Raw genomic sequence first — 18731 nt, 5'->3', positions numbered from 1 at the left:
CTGAAGGTGGGACCAGCAGCCACGAGCCCTCAGGCTGGCCCCGTCTCTCACTTCACGGGGCCAGCAGCTCCCATCTGGGTTCGGGCCCCAGGACTCCATGGTGTGGCCCAGCCATGTCCCCTCTGGGCTCCCAGCCTCTTCCTGGAGCCCCTGCCCTTCCCCCAACACTGGCCCCTTTTAGGCCTGGCCCACACCCCATCGTCCCCTCAACAATCCCACAGGCCGAGCCCCTGTGGCACCCCAGCCCCCTGACCCCACCCGCCACCTGCTGCCTCTAACCCTCTCTTGGCACCAGGGCCTTGGACATCACCGTGCCCACGGCCCCACCATGGCCAGGGCAGACCAAGGCCTCTGAACGGGGGTGCAGGGCGGACGCTGGACGGGGAGGACCAGCTGGGAGGGCAGAGCCCAGGGGTCAGTTAGGCCGGAGGGAGGGAGGCCGGTCACCAGCTCTTCCCAGGGGTCTCTGGGCTCAGAGCTGTCAGAGTGAGGGCCTCCCGGGCTGGAGCGAGGCAGGTACAGGCTAGCAGGGCAGGTGGGGTGCTGGTAGGCAGGATGTTGGGCAAGTGGGGTGCTGGGCAGGCTGGGTGCTGGAAGGCAGGGTGCTGGCAGGCTGGGTGCTGGGCAGGCAGGGTGCTGGCAGGCTGGGTGCTGGGCAGGTGGGGTGCTGGGCAGGTGGGGTAGGCAGGATGTTGGGCAAGTGGGGTGCTGGAAGGCTGGGTGCTGGGCAGGTGGGGTGCTGGGCAGGCTGGGTGCTGGGCAGGCAGGGTGCTGGCAGGTGGGGTGCTGGTAGGTGGGGTGCTGGCAGGCTGGGTGCTGGGCAGGCTGGGTGCTGGGCAGGCAGGGTGCTGGTAGGCAGGGTGCTGGCAGGCTGGGTGCTGGGCAGGCTGGGTGCTGGGCAGGCTGGGTGCTGGGCAGGCAGGGTGCTGGGCAGGGAGGGTGCTGGCCAGGCGGGGTGCTGGGCCCTCGCTGCCCTGCAGGAAGTCCCCTCAGGGCAGGGGAAGGAGGCCCCGGAGGAGGCCGGGGTCTAGACCCCTCGGTGAGCTTGGGGGCATCTGACAGCCCAGAACCTGGCTCCTCGCCCACTTGCTGGGGACACCAAGGCCGGAGAGGCCACCTGGGAGCCAGCTCATATTTGGGGAGCATTCCAGGTCCTGCTCTGGGTGGTGGGGTGCAGGGGTCAGAGGCAGCCATGCCCACCTGCTCCCCCGGGCTGGCCCCCTGGAGCCCCCTCCTCCTCCATGTGGATCTTGGAGACCACACCCCCCAATCGGCACAGCTGTGACTCTCCAACCGCCAGCCCAGGCGGGGCTCCCCTGGGCAGGCAGCTCAGCAGGACCCCCTCGTCCTCTGGGGCTGCTGTGGGCTCAGGCTGGCTGGGCCTGGGGACCCTGGAGGCCTCCCAGGAGGAGGAGGCAAGACGGCCTCTGAGCGAGGCCGAGAGGTGCAGCCGGGCCTGGGGGCACACAGACTCGCACACGGGTTGGCACAGGCTTCTTTCTTTTATTAAGATTGTGAATGGGCAGCACACAGTGTGGGGGGCACACAGCGTGGGGGGCTCACAGCGAGGGGGGCACACAGCGAGGGGGGCACACAGTGTGGGGGGCACACAGCGTGGGGGGCTCACAGCGAGGGGGGCACACAGCGAGGGGGGCACACAGCGTGGGGGGCACACAGTGTGGGGGGCACACAGCGAGGGGGGCACACAGTGTGGGGGGCTCACAGTGTGGAGGGCACACAGCGAGGGGGGCACACAGTGTGGGGGGCACACAGCGAGGGGGGCAGCCAGTCAGGACAAGGACATCACAGGCCGAGCTGGGAGGCACAGTGGGGGCTGGCGAGGTGCCCTGGGGCAGGCAGGGTCTCTGGCGAGCTCACAGGGGCAGGGGCAGGGGCTGGCGAGGCCGGAAGGGTGGGGAGACCCCAAGACCAGCCACCAGGGCTCGCAGGGTGGCGCCCGCTGCCTTAGCTGATGGCACTGAGCGCGTGGGTGAGGGCGTGCATCTCGTCCCGGATGCCCTCCAGGGAGCTCCGGACGGCCCGGGGGCTGTCCAGCACGTCGATGGCCTGCGTGTACGGGTCAAACTTCACGGAGAAGGGACGCTGGATGCGGGCGGCATAGCTCCTGGGGACGGGCCCCACGCACCCTCAGTCTCCGGGTGGGGACTCAGGGCCTTGGAGCGTAAGGAGGAGCTGGGCGGCTGGGGCCGGGTCTAGGGCCTCCAGGACACCCCAGCCCTCCCTGCGGCTCCTCACGGCCCAGCTCAGCCAGTCCTCCTCCTCCAGAAAGCCCTCCCAGACTGTGCCCTGCACAGTCCCAGTGACGTCTCTGCCCTTAAGCTTGTGTGTGGGGTCTGCTCTCCCTTCCCCCCAGCCGGGCACACAGCTCCCGGCCTCGGTTTCTCCCGGGACCGCAGGAGCCTGGCACTCTCCCAGGATCAAGGAGTGGGTGCGGCCGACTTTGCCCAGCTCCCACGGCAACCCCAGCCCCAGGCCACGGGGACTCCTTGCTCCCTCCAGGCCCTCCAGGCCCCCCAGCCCTGGTGTCCACCCTCCTCGTGGCCCCAGCGGCTCAGAGGGCGGAGCTGGGGGGCATCGCGCCTCCTCCTCACAAAATCAGACTCCGCCTCCCAGGAGCCTGGCCCTGACCCGGCCTCGACGGGGCCACCAGCCTCAGGTCTCCCACTCCCCAGACTTTTGGGGGTGCTGCTGTGGGAGGGGTGTTGTAACGGAGGTGGTCAGTTTTCTCCTCTGTGAAATGGGTTTGCAGGCCGGCCCACCTGAGCTTGTCCTTGGCGTCGCTGAAACTCTCCGACACGAAGTAGACCGACTGGTAGGTCTGGTCCTGGTAGGGCTGCAGGGCGGCCGCGTCGGGGTCAAAGGCCCGGATCTCAGGCTCCTCGGACAGGGCGTGCTGCGGGGAGGCGGTCGCAGGGAACGGACTCTGGGGCGGACGCCTTCCTCCCCGGGGTCCTCCCGGAGGCTGGGCTGAGGCTGCCCTCCCGCGGGGACCCAGACTCTGCGCCGGCCCGGGGGGGGGGGGTCTCACCAGGAGCTCCCCGTAGGACGACAGCAGCCCAGCGCCGTACGCCTTCACCTCTCCGTTCTGCTTGCACAGCCCGAACTCCACCGTGAACCAGTACAGCTGCGGGCAGTGTGGTCAGCGAGACAGCCCCCTACGGCCCGCCCGGGACCCCCCCACCCAGGCCGGTCAGGGCGGCCCCCTGTGAGGGTGATGCTCCTGGGGCAGAACAGAGACCTCAGTCCAGGCGGACGGCCTGCCTGCACCCGGGCGTCCCACGCCCACCCCTGGCCCCGCCGGGGAAGGGACCCACCGTGGACAGCTTCTCGATCTCCTCGTCCGAAGCGCCCAAGGACGCCAGGCCGATGTCCTGCGGAGGGGGCAGGAGGCTGAGGGGGCGCGGGGGGTGCCTGGGCGCCCGTGCGAGGTGGGTGGGGGCCCAGACTCTGGGAACATCAAGGTCCCAGGACGGCTGCCTGCTGTTCGCGGCAGAGCCAGCAGGTGGCAGCACAGGCCATGGGCCTCCGCCCCAGCTGGTCCCCGGCTCCCCGCCCAGGTGGCCAATTGGCAAAGGGAATTTCACCGTTCCCCTGAGGTGGTCTTCCGGGATCGGTCAGCGCGCACCTCTGGGTCAGGATGACACGGTCTCCCTGGACCCAAGCGGCCCCCAGCCCCAGGCCTGCCCCTCCGCTGACCCGGCTTCTGGCCGAGGCCTGCAGGACACACCTGGGAGAACTGGGCAAAGGTCCGGTCGGCCAGCATGGGCACGTGCCCCAGCAGCTCATGGCAGCAGTCCCTGGGGGGGGCGGGGAGAGAGGGGCGGTGGGGCTGGGGCTGGGGTCTGCCTGCTGGAGGCGCCCCCCCCCCCCCGGCCGCTCCGGGGCCGGGACACTCACGGCTCGGGCGAGTGCATGGGCGAGGACGCGTGCCGGATGTACTGGGTGCACTGGAACACACGGAAGGCCAGGCTGGCCAGGAAGTCCCGGGCGGACAGCAGGCCGGCCACTGGCCGCAGCTGGAAGCCGGTCCGCTCTGCACGGCCACGCGGGTGGTCAGGGCCCAGGAGAGTGGGGGAGGAGGGGTTGGTGGTTTTAGGCCCTCCCCTCTGCACCCCAGACCCTCCCCTCTGCACCCCAAACCCTCCCGCTGCACTGCAGACCCTCCCTGCTGCACCCCCAGACCCTCCCCCTGTACCCCCAGACCCTCCCCCTGCACCCCAGACCCTCCCGCTGCACTGCAGACCCTCCCTGCTGCACCCTCAGACCCTCCCCCTGTACCCCCAGACCCTCCCCCTGCAGCCCAGACCCTCCCGCTGCACTGCAGACCCTCCCTGCTGCACCCCCAGACCCTCCCCCTGTACCCCAGACCCTCCCCCTGCACCCAAGACCCTTCCCACTGTACCCCAGACCCTCCCCACTGCACCCCAGGCCCTCTCTTCTGCACCCCAGGCCCTCCCCTCTGCACCCCAGACCCTCTCTGCTGCACCCCAGGCCCTCCCTGCTGCACCCCCAGGCCCTCCCACAGCCCCCCAGGCCCTCGCGCTGCACCCTCCCCCCAGCGCACCCTTGAGGAAGCGGGAGACGGCCTCCAGCTGGGGGATGCTGTCCTCCTGGTACCCACAGAAGCGCTCCAGCAGCTCGAAGGCCTCCAGGTGCTCCCGGCAGGCGTGCGTGGCGTACAGGCCCTTGAGGGTGGTGTACACCGCCTTCCTGCAGTGGGCGGTCGGCGGGCGGTCGGCGGGCGGTCAGCGGGCGGTCAGCGGGCGGTCGGCGGGGACTCAGGCCTGGCCCGGCACCCCTTGTCCCTACACTGAGCAGCCCCCACTGGCCTCTCCTCACCCCTTGGCCACTGGGGGGCCCTCGCCCCTGGTCTGGGAGGCTTCCTGGACACCCCCTCAGGCCACCACCCCTTCAGGCGGCCACGGGGGCCTCGGCAGCCCCTCTGCACTGGCCTGGGCCTGCCCTCCTGGGGCCACTGCCCTTGGACCCGGGACTCCCCCAGGCCCTCCCTGTCCCTGCCCCTCCCCAGCCTGTAAGGTCTCACCAGGTGGCAATCTCCTCCGCCGTGTACTCCACACGGGGAATGGGGTCGCCGCTGTGAAGGGATTGGCAGTCGGTCAGGGGCCCTCGGGGGTGGGGGTGGGAAGGTCTGGGCTGGTGCCCGGCCGGCTGAGTGGCCTCCGCTCTGTGCCTCGGGGGCCTGGCTGTGACTTGGGGACCCCAGGGGCAGTGGGGGAGGGGGTGGTGACCAGGACGCCCCTCCCCCAGGCCCCAGCAGGTCTAGGGTGGGATGGGCCTGAGGGTGGGTTGGGGCCTGGGGGTGGGATGGGGGCCTGGGGGGGGATGGGGCCTGGGGGTGGGTTGGGACCTGGGGGTGGGTTGGGGCCTGGGGGTGGGATGGGCCTGGGGGTGGGTTGGGGCCTGGGGGTGGGTTGGGGCCTGGGGGTGGGTTGGGACCTGGGGGGGATGGGGCCTGGGGGTGGGTTGGGGCCTGGGGGTGGGATGGGGCCTGGGGGTGGGATGGGCCTGGGGGTGGGTTGGGGCCTGGGGGTGGGATGGGGCCTGGGGGTGGGATGGGGCCTGGGGGTGGGATGGGGGCCTGGGGGTGGGGATGGGCCTGGGGGTGGGATGGGGCCTGGGGGTGGGATGGGGGCCTGGGGGTGGGTGGGGCAGGGCCGGCGGCTCTCACTGGCGGTACTGGAAGGCTATCTCGGCGATCAGCCTCCGGCGCTGGCGGTACTCCTGGTCCGAGAAGCCCTGGCGGCAGAGGGGCCCCTCAGGAAGTGCCCGCCCTGCCCACGCCCAGGGGGTGCCCAGGGGCCACACCTGCTTGGAGCCGGGCACCCCCCCAGGGTCAGCCCAGGGTCCTGCCCACCCTCCCGGCTCCAAGCGCAGGCGACACGGCCGGCCCACGGGCCTGGAGGGCACCCGCTCACCGGGTGGTCCTGGTCCAGGTCAGGGTCAAACTTGGTGACCAGGTGGTGGCACTTGTCCAGCTCAGACACTTTCCTCGGGAACCACAGGACTGCACAGCGACAGACGGACGGACGGACAGACAGACGGAAGGAGGGGCCGTGAGCCTTGGGCTCTGGGGAGCGTGGCCCTTCCCCGACAGCCGGGGGCGGGAGGGCTGGGGAACAGGGGACCAGAGAGGCAGGGAGCGAGTCCCCCGGCCGCACCCCCTGGTCACGTCAGGGTTCCCCTCGGGGAGCCCTGCACCCCCGTGTCTCGGGGTCACGGGTTGCCCTCGTGGCCTCACCTCTGCTCTCCCCGGGGCCGCGCACGTCCTCCGCCACCCGGCGCACGGAGCTGAGCAGGTGGGGCAGGTCGGCGCTGGGCACCTCGCAGCGCACGAAGTACTCCAGTTGGGGGGCGCCCCCCCGCGGCCGCTGCGCTGGCCGCGTCTCCAGGTGCAGGATCTGGGCCTCGAAGGTCTGAGGAGCCGAAGCCGGGGAGCGGGAGGGAGAGGGGGAGCCAGAGCTGAGGGGCGAGGGAGGCGGGCGTGGGGTCCGCTCGCCCTGCCCGGACCGCCGACCCTTTCCCAGCCCCGGGCAGGGCCCGTGGCGGGAAACGGGGCGTTGCTGCGTTTGCCCAACGGCAGCTGCCGCCGCGGTCCCCTCGACCCGGCTTTCGGGGTGGCACCAGCTGTGTTCCCCGGCTCCACCCGACGGCCTGACTTCCCGCTGGCTGCCCGGCCACTGTCAGAAGGTCCCGCCTCCCTGATGGCTGAGTGACACTGAGCCTGGGGCTGGCAGGAGGGTCTGCCACCGCCAGCCCCTGTTGCCTGGCAACCAGGGTGCTGGGTGTCCAGGGCCCTCCGGCCACAGCCATCTCGGGAGCTGGACGGCGGTCTGGCTGTAATGTCATTTGGGCGCCTGTGCCGGGGGCCTGTCTCCTGCCCACCCTGCCTGGTGCGGCCACTTCAGCCATCAGGGGCAGGCGGGGGGGGCGGGGGGGGACCCTGACCCCCAGCTGCCTGCTGGGAGCCACGTCCACTCGTCCACACCTGCAGGGTGGCGGGCGTGGGCAGGGGTTGGGGGCGGCAGGGCTTGGCGGCCTCATGGGGAGCCCAAGAACCGGAGGTGTGACGGGGGCTGTGGGGTCCCCCAACGCTCCCCGCACCCTGTCCCCTTGTGCCCTTCGTGGCCTGGGCAGCGCCTGAGTCCCGCTCACACCGGCCCCCAGGGGCCCGCGTGGGCGCCCTCCGCCCTCACCTCAAAGGCCTTCAGGGCGCGGGAGAGCGGGGCGGCCTTGGCCCCTCGCAGGGTGAAGAGCAGGCTGAGCAGTGCCTTCCCGTCTCTCTCCACGCAGGCGCCCGCCCCCAACGGCTCCCCGGGCTCCGCGGCCGCCGCCGCCGCCGCCTTCTCCCTCTCCTTGCGTGCGTCCTCGATGAGGCTCTGCCTCCGTCCGATGAAGCGCGGTGACTGCGGGACAGGGCGGCCGGCTGCGCTGAGCGCCTGCTGTGTGCGCCAGAGGCCCCCTGGCCTGAGCGCCTGCGTGTGCGCCAGAGGCCCCGCTGTGCTGAGCGCCTGCTGTGTGCGCCAGAGGCCCCCTGGCCAGGCAGAGCCTCCGCCAGGCTCCTGGCCCCGTGGAGGGGGTCACCACGGCGCCCAGACGCCGCGTCGCCTGTCCCCAGGCCCGGCCCTAACTGGATTAGGGGACAGGAAGGAGCGACTCGGGAGTTCATCTGCTGCCCTTGGCCCCAGATGGACGGTGGCCAGAGCCGGGGGCCGGGAGGGGCGGTGAGCTCGGTGTCTGCCGGGCGGGGAGTGGCCCCCACCCGTCCACGCGCCCCCCAGCCTCTCCTGTGAGCGACCTTTGCTCACGGTCCCTCCGGCCCTTCCGCAGCACAGGGACACCTGGCCACACGTCCCCTCCATCCGGACACAGGTGCCCCTGTCCACAGCCCGTTCCCAAGACGTCCAGCCGCTCAGGCCAGCGTGTCTGATGCCCCCGACAGCTCCCAGGCTGGACGGAGGAGGAGCTGCGTGGAGGGCTCACCCCCTGGAGCTGAACTTCCAAGTAGGTGCTGGTGCCCTCGGGTCCGGAACAGGGGGCAGGGGCAGGGGACCCCCTCTCTGGTCCCCACGCGACTCAGGATGTGGACAGAGCCCGGGCCCTGGCCTCCACGGGGGGCTCTCCCCACGGCCCCCGAGAAGGTGCCTACACGTTCAGTCTCTGGAACGCAGACCACGCTGTCACTCAGGGTCTAAAGCCAAAGCCCATTTAAACGTCGGGCCTGTCATCCGGGTGTCCCTGGGGACGAACTGCAGGCCCCCCTGCCGGGCTGCCAAGCCCCTCCCCGCCCCCGTCTCACATGGGGGCCAGCCGAGGGGGGCTGCCCGCACAGGCGCCCTTGAACTCAGGGCTCCCAGGTGGCAACAGTTGGGGGACTGTCCCAGGGCTGCTGGGCAGGGGCTGTGGGACCCGGGCGCCTGGCAGGGGACGGGTGGTGATGGTGGGATTTGCCCCAGAATCCAGTTCACCCCTGGGCTCAGACCGCCATCCCCAGGAGCTGCACCCCCGTGGGCCCAGCACCCCCGCCGTGAGCTGTGCTGCGGCCTGGGACACCCTCGCTGGGTCAGACGACCCACCCGCCCAGATGCAAACACGTAGGCACGGGGTCGCCCTGGCAGCCCGGGCAGAGGGAGTGCCCATGGCCGGGACACCACGCCGAGCCTGGGTCTGAGCCGCCCGCTGGACCCTGAGCCCGGGGACACCCAGGGTCCTGGCCCGTGTCGGCCAGTGGGCACCCGCCGGCCCCCTTACCATGATGGCCTCGGCCTGCTTGGCGTCCAGCTCGGAGACGGCCCGGCGGAAGGCCTTGGCCTGGGGCGCGGTGGCGCTGGGCGTGGGCATGGCACCGTGTGGTCCCGGGCTCTCTCCACAGCCCTCGGCCGGGCCAGGCGGCCTCTTATAGGCTGAGCTGACGTCAGAGTCCCCCCGGGTCCCCCACCTCCCACCTCCCTCACATCCCTCTCCCGCCTGCTGCCGCCTGAGGGAGGCAGGAGAAAGGGCTCTGTCCCATTAAATCTAATTGCCGCCACTGTCACCCACCCCGCAGGGCGGCCTGGCGGCTCTGAATCATCCCTCTCCTGCGGGCGCTCCGTGGGGCTGGGGACTGTGGAGTGACAGGCGGGGAGCCGGGAGGTGCTACCCAGGCACCCCCTGGGGCTCGCCGCACAGAACCTGCATCTTGGTGCAGGCGCCCGACACCACGCAGGGCGACCCAGGCTGCACCGTGGGGGTCGGAGGAGAGACTGTCTTTCCAGATGAGTCTTCGCTTCACCAGCTCCCCACAGGGCCCTGCAGCCCACAGGCCCCGCAGTGCCTGGGCCCAGGCTGCCTGCAGCAGGGAGGGCGTGGACGGTGAACTGGGGGACCCGCTGACCAGCCGCTCCCTCCAGCGGGGTGGTCCTGGGGTGCGGCCACTGGAGATGGGCCCTCTGCGTCCGCAGCCCAGGGGGACCAAGTGGACACAGCAGGAGCCCGCGGCCCGTCTCCAGCCCCAGCCCCGCAGGTCGACCCCGGCTGGTCACCTTGTGACCCCTGTCCACCTCCCCGGCCCCTCCCAGAACCTCGGGGCCCGCCCACTCTTCCTCGCAGCCCCTCTCCTCCAGGACCTGCCCTAACGGTGCTATGAGCACAGCGTCTCCTTGCTCCTCAGCCCTCTGTGGCTCCCACAGCCCCAGGAAGCAGCCTGGGTGCTCAGCCAGTGCAACGGGGAGCACCTCCCCACATCTGCTCCTGCTGAGCCCCTTCACCTGACACCCCCCCCCCTCCTCCAGGAGGGCCTGGGAGTCCATGACAACCGGTCCCCACCCCTGTCCTGGTGAGCTCCTACACATCCCACAGAACCCCTCTCTTTCTCACACCCAATATGAACCTCCCACCTCTGCCTGGCCCCTGGCTTTCCCTGCTCGGCAAACTCCCTGAGGGCAGGACCCCCCCCTCCCCCAGCTTGGCTCACAGCTGCCTCCCGGTGCCCGGTGCAGGCCCTGGCCTGTCCCCCCTCCTGGGCTCGGGGCAACTCGAGGACAGTTCCGCATGGCGTCTGCCTCCGGGCCCTGGCCCAGAGGAGGTCTTCCGTGGGGATGCGCGCCCGGCGGCACAGCCAGGACCTACCCTGACCCCGGCGTGGAGGGTGGATTCTAGGGCGCCCCTCCCTCCCCCCGCATGAGCTGATGGGGTCTGAAGGCCTCCGCTGCCCAGGCCACATCCTACCCACCTGAGCCCCATGTCCCTGGCAGCCCCGCCTCCGGGCCGGTGGCAGCCCTGGGACCCCGAGGCTTTCGCGTGCCCCCTCCAGGAGGGCTGCTGGGGACCCCTAGTGACGCGGGGCCAGCCCCACCTGTTTGCTCAGCGTGGGTGCAGGGCCGGGCGACCGATCCGCTAAGCATGCAGGAGAAGGGCAGGCCCTGCCGGTGTGGACTTAACCTTTCGGCAAATGTCTGCTGCCAACACAAATATTGTTTCTTAATTCCTGTCTACCTGAGCCGGCGGGGAGCTGGGCCAGAGCTAAGCTTTCTGGATTCTCCCCTGGGCCCAGTGACCCAGCCGGGGCCGAGGCAGGGCCATGGCCTCCCTGCAAGGGGCACGGTCCCCTCCCTCCCTGTGCTCCCCTGGGTCGTGGGGAGCCTTTCCCACACTCTCAGGCGGCTGCTCAGAGGCGCTCCCCGGTCCTCTGGCTCCACCCCGGCGGCCAGGGCACCTCCAGCCCCCTCCCCTGGCTCCCCTCTCGTCTCCCCTTCCACCCTCAGGGCGGCCTCCATCCCGGGCGCCTGGGAGGGTGCACGGCAGCACCAGCGTCCACGGCCTCCACCTGGAAGGTCCTACTGGGACGGACCCACACACCGCCTGGGAGATGGGGGAGCGCGTAGCTAGTGACGGGACAGCACTTTGAACAAAGCACTTCGATGTTCCTCTTGAAATTATCGTGTTTTCTTTGATTACAAACTCCGCATTATTATGGTTAAAAATGCGGATTAGCCATTAACCGGTTAATAATGCGGATTAATTATTAACCAGTTAAAATGCAGATTAATTATTAACCAGTTAATAGTGCAGATGAACTATTAGCTGGTTAATAATGCGGATTAACCGTTAACCGGTTAATAATATGGATTAGCTATTAACCAGTTAATAATGCGGATTAACTATTAACCGGTTAATAATGCGGATTAATTATTAACCGGTTAATAATACAAATTAACCCTTTACTGGTTAGAAATGCGGATTGACCCTTTACTGGTTAATAGCGCGGATTTTGTAATCAAAGGAAACACGATAATTTCAAGAGAAACATCGAAAGTGCTTTTTTCCAAGTAACGTCCGTCGCCGGCTGCACATCCCCCATCTTTCAGGTGGTTTGTGGAGGCCGTCCCAACAGAACTTTCCTTGTTTCGAGGCAGACCATTCAGGGGCCCCATTTTCCACGTCTTCGTAGGTTTTGAAGCGCCGCTCAGAAAGCGCGGCGCCGTCGATCGGAACACGTGGTCATCCGAGGGAGCAGCACGAGAAACTAGCACACGTGTCACACGGCATATAGATCGACCAGTGTGTAACTCCACCTACTGAGAAACATGCGCAGGACGAACCGGTGCACCTCGTACGCGCCCATTCTGCAGCCGGGATGGCGGAGGCCGGCAGCCAGTGTCCCCAGCTCCCTGCCAGGCCTCTTCAAGGGCCCCGTGGTGTCCGTGCCCAGGGGCAGGGCGTGGCCTAACGGGCTGATGCTGCCAGCACCCCTGGGTGAGCAGAGACCCCGAAAGGGACCCCAGGGCTGGAAGGGGCTCTTTGCAGGAAGAGGAGGAGAAGGGCGGGACTGAGGCCCCGGGGTAGGCTTTGGGGGCAGGAGGGGGGGCCGCGTGGAGGTGGGATGATGATGGATGTTGCCGTGGCCGGGCTCCGGCAGCCGTCCCCTCCCTCACTCAGCCCCTACCTCCCTGTCCACCCTCGCCCCCGCCCAGCCGTGCTGAGTAATCACAGCTCCTGCCTGCAGTCAGGAGGCGCTGAGCTCAACAGCCTCTTCCGGTGACGGCTCCCGGGGACTTAATGGCCCATAATGACAGCGGGCTCCCCCCAGACGAGGGCGAGGGGCCCCTCCGTGGGCGGGGGCAGGGCCAGCCGCGGCTGCTGGGCTTTGTGGTCTCAGGGCTCTTTCCCAGGCCTGGGGGCTGCTCCCCTCCACTCCCGGCTGCAACCCCGCCCTCCCCCGCTCCTTCCATAGTCCAGGCCCCCTGGGGGTGGGGGTCCAGGGGGCGGGGGGGGGGCAGAGACAGCCGCAGAGGGGAGCGGAGGAGGGTGCAGCGCTGGGGCTCCAGCCCGTGCCTCTGCGGGACCCCCCCACCGAACACCCCATGGGCCCTGGCCAGTGTGGCCCAGTGGATAGAGCGTCAGCCCACAGACTATAGGGTCCCGGGTTCGATTCCAGGCAAGGCCACGTACCTCGGTGGCAGGCTCCAGGCCCTGGTCAGGGCGTGCGGGAGGCAGCCAGTCGATGTGTCTCTCTCTCTGTCCCTCCCTCTCTCTTCCGCTCTCTCCAAAAATCAATGGAAACGTGTCCTTGGGTGAGGGTGACACAAAAAGAGAGAAAACCAGCGGGAACCAGCAAAGGTGCGCTCCGTGACCTGGGGTCAAAGGTCACTCCCGGGTGTGAGGGGCAGAGGGCTTTGAGGCCGCTGTGGGCATCACTTGAGTCCTGGGACCAGTGTCCCTGCTCACAGGGGACAGGCCTGCCGGACACGGACACACCCGGGCACCCGGGCGTCACGCCGGCCGGGCTGTCCCTGAGCCCTGGGGGTCCTGGCTGATGCCAGGGGCGGCGAGGCCTGCCCCCCGCTCCCAGCCTGGGCCAGCTGTGTGGGCATCTGCAGAGAGCACCCCCCCACCCCCCCCACCCCCACACGCCCCCACCCCGCCCCCCGGGCTGGGGAACAGGGTTAGGGGCACAGGCCTCGCCTACGCTGCCCGCCTCCCCCCTCGCCCAGTCTGGGGGCCCCCAAGTGTGGAGGGGGCGCAGAGGAGGGTGGCCCGCCTCCCCCGGCAGGGACAGGGCCGAGATCCCCCGACAGGCGCTGTCTGTGGAAATGTCAGGGCAATTAGCTCCTGGAGGCGTCGGAGGAGAGAGCAGCGGCGAGAGTATCGACGAGTCGCACCTGGGCCGCCTGCGGTCGATGGGGTGCACTTAGCAATCATGGGGCGGACGGAGGCCAGGCCGGCAGCAGGGCGTGTGCGAGGAGCAGGCGGCGTCTCCGAGGGCACCCACCCCACCTCACACGGGCCTCCTGGCTCCCTCCCCCGACAAATCCAAGACCACCCCCAGGAAGGCTGCACCCCTTTTTCCTCCTCCCTGGGCTCCCTTCCGCCAGCACCCAACCCTCTGGGCGGGGCCGGCCCCTGGGGGGGGGGCGGGGCTCCTGCTCGGTGCTGGAGACCCGCCTTTGGGGGCAGCCCCTTGTGTCCAGACTCAGTTTTTCCATCCACAGAGTGGGCGCGCCGGGGTTCCAGGCACCAGGGGTTGGCGCCCTCGGGCCTCTGGAGAAGCTCTCTGCACCCCCTCAAGGGCCCCCATCCTGGGTCCTTTCAGGGGGGGTCTGTCCTGCCCAGCACGAGGCACGGGCACCCCTCCCGGGCTCTGCTGCCCAGATGGGAGGGCGGGCGGGCCAGGCTGCAAGGACGGCTGCCTTTGTGCAGGGGGAGTGTCTTCGGGTTTCCAAACGGCCAAGGGGACCCGTCAGGCTGTCCTTTCCAGGAGAGGGAAGCCAGGTGGCCAGAGGTCCCGTGGGACCCGACAGGGAGGGGCTGGGGAGGCCCAGGAGGGGGCGGGACGGAGGGCAGGATACGGGGCCTCAGGTCAGACCCATGGACAGCGAGCGGTCTCGTAGCCCCTGACCACCAGCCACTCACCCGGGAGGAAGGGCAGACCCTCAGAGCACCCCAAAGCTCACTGCACCTCCTTTACTGCTCACCCGCCCGTGGGGGGCAGGGTGCCGACCTCTCACCAGGCCAAGGGGGCGGAGGCTCAGGGAGGCCCACCACCACCTGGAGGTCCCACCTGGAGGTGGGCGCAGCCGCTGGAGATGCCGGATGGCCAGGCCCACCCCCGGCTGTGCAGCCGGCCTGGGAGCCTCCCTGCGGCGTTACTGCTGTCTCTGTGTGCGAATGTGCACGCGTGTGGACGTGTGTGCGCACATGAGTGTGTGTGCATGTGAGCATGTGGACATGTGTGTGTGCATGAATGTTTGTGCACATGAATGTGTTTGGGCCTGTGCATGTGTGTGCCGTGTAAGTGTGTGCATGTGTGTGTCCATGTTCGTGTGTGCATGTAAGCATGTGTGCGAGTGTGTGTGCATGAATGTTTGTGCACATGAATGTGTTTGAGTCTGTGCATGTGTGTGCTGTGTAAGTGTGTGCATGTGTGTGTGTCCATGTTCGTGTGTGTGCCTGTGGTCCGCAGCAGGGGCTTAGCGGGCCTGGCCTCTGGCTTCCCCTCTCTCCCTCGCACAATGCCACGGTCACGGCCACGGCTCCTGCCAGGTGCTTTTGGTTCCTGGGGTCCCTCTCCAGACCCCCCTCGCCCAGGTGCAGTGACTCAGCCTGACACCCCCCTCCTCCGCACCCCGCACCCCCTTCCGGCTCGCTCGTATCTGACAAATTAGCCGGGAGAAGAGCAGCAAGGGACATTCAGTTCCCATTAGTCACTCGCACAGGCGACGGCCGCTGTGTTCTGACAGCCGTCAGGTCTAATTGCAAGACCAGAGCCCTCCCCGCCGGGATGCCGCACCCTGCTGCCCTGGGCTCCGGGGCTCTTGGTGGTGAGGGGCTGCCGTGCCCTGCACCCCAAGACTCCCTTCCTACAGGGCCCAGCCTCCTGCACCAGACCAGCCCCCTCTCTGGGACTCCATGGCCTGGGCTGCATTAGCAGAGGTCTGGTGGCCAGAATACGGGAGGGCACAGCCTTGCTCTGCAGTGAGGGCCAGGCCACGCCAACTGGGCACGCGGCGGCCAGTGCGGGTTCCTCGGGGCCCCAGGCTGCGCTGCACCTTGCGGTCCAGGGCGGCCAGCACCTCTCTGGGCTCCTGGGCCCTGGGCCCACGCACGGCCTCCATGGCGCTCACCCACACCGGCTGGGACGCCCGCCCCCAAACGGCACCCCCTCCCTGCGGGTCTTCTGTGGGCAACTCCCCCCAGGGCTGCCTGCCCCCCGCCCCGGCGCCTGGTCTGGACCTTGGTGTGTGCACCCCCCTCCCCACCCCCCCACCGGCCTCCCTGCAGCTGGTGCCCTTCCCCGGAGCCCGCGAGCCCCCAGCTGGAAGCTCGGAGCCTCAGCCCAGGTGCTGCCCGGCCTCGGGCGGGGGGGGGGGGCCTCGGGCAGGGGGGGCCGCGTGGGCAGGGGGCGCGGGCGCATCCTTGCAGGTGCTGGCAGCTAATCCCCGGCTCCGAAGGGGCTGACATTTCCAGGCTGCGCCCGCCGCCCGGAGCCGTGACATTTAGACAGGGCTCATCCGCGTGAGGTTGGATGACTGGGGCCGGGAAGAGCGCGGCTGACAGCCAGATCCTGAGCTGGTTTTTAATAAACTCGTCCTGGCTGAGCCGCTCCCTCCAGCCGCCCCCAGACCCCCCACCCCAGCCCTGGGCCAGCCCGAAGCTAAGCCCAGGTTCCCCTGGGCTCCCACACCAGGGCCTGGTCCCACGGGGACCCCGAGAGCTGGGCTGTGGCTCCTTCTCACCGCCCGGCCCCCAGGGAAGGGCTCTGTGGAGTCAGGAGAGGCCGCCCCACGCACTCACCGATGCTTCCCTCCTTCGTCCATTGTCCAGGAGCCAGGGTGCCCGCGGGAAGCAACAGGGCCCGCCCCTCGAGGGTCTGGTACTTGGTGGGGAAACCCATGGAGGGGCCCCCAGCTCAGGCGAGAGCCTGGGGCTCCAGGAGGCGCCGGGCCCAGCCCCAGGCCGAGTCCCGCATCAGGAGCCTGGGGGTGCAGGGACGGCAGGAGGGCGAGGACGGCACTCTGGGTGCTCCTCCCGCACCCCAAGGCTCCTGGGAGAGGGTTCCGAATTCTTGCAAGGTCCTCGGCTTTGGAGCCGGGGGAGCCCTGTGCTCCCCACCTCCCCCTGCCCCGGCCCCGCCTTCCTCTCTCTGTCCGGCTGCTTCCCTGGGGAGGAAAAGCAGCCGGGATCCTGCTGTTCCGCCCGGGGCCCCCGGGAGACCGCGGCTGGGGAGGCACCCTAACCACCCAAGAACCAGAAAAAACGGGGTCCCCTCACCCCGTCTAATCAGGCTGCGAGCGAGGGGCCTGGACCCAGAGTGGGGGTGGGGAGTGTGCAGATGGGCCGGCCTTGGCGGCCGGGGTCTGCAGGCTGGGGGCCCCCCCGATCTCCGTCCACGCTATGGGCTCCTTCCGTGGTGCCCTGATTGGGGGGAGGTGACGTGGGGGTGCAGCCCCTTCCGGGCAGCGCGGGGCCAGCGTCCCGAATTCACGGAACCACACAGGGCGGCCTGTCTTTCTCCGGTGAACTGCTGGCTCTGCCGGGCTGGGCGGACCCCGTGGGGCGGGGCCGGGACCTCCCGGGCGATGCTGAGGTTTCGATATTTGTCAGGAGGGTCAGGGGCCACAGACGGAGGACGCTGCCGGGTTACACGTGTGGCGAGGCTCCAGGTGCCCTCGAGAAGCAGTGGGGGGCTTGTGACCGCCTTCTGTGGAGGGTCAGCTGTGCCTGTGCCCGCGGCATCTCGAGGCCTGGGTCAGCGGGACTGGGGAGCAGCTCCAGCTGTTGGGGGGTTGGTCTGCCTGGGGGGCCAGCGGGGCTCCCTGAGGATGTCAGAGCCGGTTCCCAGCACGGTCCCCAAGAAACTCAACCCTCTGCCATCACCCCCCTGAGCGGGAGGTCAGGGCTGGAGGGGCGGGGCCTGGAGAGCGTAGCAGGCCAGGACCTGCGAGGGGGCAGCAAGACGGGGTTTGGGATTCTGGGGGCAGGTACCCCTCTAAGAGGATCTCTTTCCTTCGGCTCCAGCCCCTCTGGCCTCCTGACCCCCGGAGGGCTGGGCCCACTGTCCACCTGGGCCTGCCCCTGTGCCCGACGGTGACCATCCTGTCCCCACCCGCCCCCGGGGGCCCAGGTGGGGGTCCCTATGGCTCGGGCTCCCTGGGGCCCAGATGGGGGCAGGGCGGGGAGGACGCGCCACCCAGGCTCAGGGACGGAGCCGGGCACCGAGGGTGGGCGGGCTGCCACCCTCCGGAACACAGCGCCACTGATCCGATTACACATCCACGGCGCACAGCCCGGGGCCGTGGGCGGGCAGACAGCGCTGGCGGGGCCCTGCAGATGGCCCGCTCCTGCCTGTGTGTTTCCTCTCCGTTAGCAGCACCGGGCCCGTACGGACTGTTTGATTCTGACGCGCTGTCTTCCATTAGGCAGCAAAGTGAGCGAGACAGAAGCCGAGGCGGGGGCCCAGCTCCCACGCGGCCGCCAGCACGGGCGTCGGGGCGCCCCGTCACCCTCCCCGTCAGCGAGGCACACGCTCCAGTGGCTCCCGTTCGTCCCGCTCGCTGTGTGTGCCCATAACTCACCCGCCTTTAAGGGCACAGGGCCCGGCCGGCGGGGCTCAGGGGCTGAGCATCGACCTATGAACCAGGAGGTCACGGTTCGATTCCCTGTCGGGGCGCATGCCCGGGTTTGGGGCTCCATCCCCAGTGTGGGGGGCATGCAGGAGGCAGCTGATCAATGACTCTCTCTCTCTCTCCCTTCCTCTCTCTCTAAAATCAATGAAAACAGCCCAGCTGGTGTTGCTCAGTGGTTGAGCATCACTTATGAACCAGGAGGTCACAGTTCGATTCCCTGTGGGGGCAAATGCCTGAGTTTTGGGCTCCATCCTTGGGGGGGGGGGGGCGGGTAGGGCGTGCAGGAGGCAGCCGATCTCTCCCTCCTTCTCTCTCCCCTCTACCCCTCTCTCTCTCTTTCTCTCCTTTCCTCTCTGAAATCGATAAAATCAAAAATAGGCTGCTTAGAATTTAAAAATAAATAAATAAATAAAACCAGTAAAAACATATTTAAAGGAAGGAAGGAAGGAAGGAAGGGAGGGAGGGAGAGAGGCCGGCACAGGAGGCGCAGGGTGAACTGGCCGGGGGGGGGGTGGGGGGGGCGAGGCGCCGGTCTCCCCACGATCCCGTATCTGCAGAAGCAGCTGCAGCTAATGGCCTGGGAAGCCTGACCTCCCCTTGTCTGTCCACAGTCACGGCCGTGGGGCCTGCGCAGCCAGCACACTGACGTCTCGCACGCACGGGAGGAATCGCAGGAACACGGAGCCCTGAACCCCATGGAGGCCAGCGGTGGGGGGCCTGGGGCCGGCGCTGTGTGCACTGGGGGCTGGGGTGGAGGAGGGGGACGGGCGGGGGGCCGTGGAGGGACCTGCCGGACTGCACTGTGGTCTGGAGCGGGCCCAGGGGCCGGCCACAGCAGGAGGAGCTGACGCCCGTGTCCCCTAGTCCTGTGGACACTCAGCGGGCACACCGCACCCCGAAGGAGGGGCCATGTTTGTGGCTTCATGTTCGTTATTGAAGGACCACCGTTTTGTCTTGTTTTAAACACATAGGTTTTTACTGACTTCAGAGAGGAAGGGAGAGGGAGAGGGAAACATCACTGATGAGAGAGCATCACGGACCGGCTGCCTCCTGCGCGCCCCACCCTGGGGATCGAGCCCGCACCCCGGG

The 18731-nt window shown here is 68.8% G+C and overlaps 2 protein-coding genes across 2 annotated transcripts in view; both read right to left on the bottom strand.

The window, feature by feature from the left end:
• LOC132241847 (insulin-like) overlaps positions 1-18731 on the bottom strand; it is a 394596-nt gene that overhangs the window by 7427 nt on the left and 368438 nt on the right. The gene's annotated exons all lie outside the window — the stretch shown is intronic.
• Positions 1719-8903, bottom strand: TH (tyrosine hydroxylase). Its single transcript, XM_059710566.1, has 13 exons — positions 8791-8903; positions 7236-7445; positions 6281-6455; positions 5958-6046; positions 5711-5778; positions 5066-5116; positions 4586-4731; positions 3919-4054; positions 3749-3818; positions 3336-3392; positions 3050-3145; positions 2781-2914; positions 1719-2125 (listed from the first exon to the last, which is right to left on the bottom strand). The coding sequence occupies exons 1-13, from the start codon at positions 8878-8880 to the stop codon at positions 1966-1968; spliced, it is 1482 nt and encodes a 493-aa protein (XP_059566549.1). The 5' UTR covers positions 8881-8903; the 3' UTR covers positions 1719-1965.

This window comes from Myotis daubentonii, chromosome 9 (genome assembly GCF_963259705.1).
Source record: "Myotis daubentonii chromosome 9, mMyoDau2.1, whole genome shotgun sequence".
Lineage (NCBI taxonomy): Eukaryota > Metazoa > Chordata > Mammalia > Chiroptera > Vespertilionidae > Myotis > Myotis daubentonii.
Note: the sequence above shows the minus strand (reverse complement) of the source record. Positions and strands in the feature narration are given on the sequence as shown.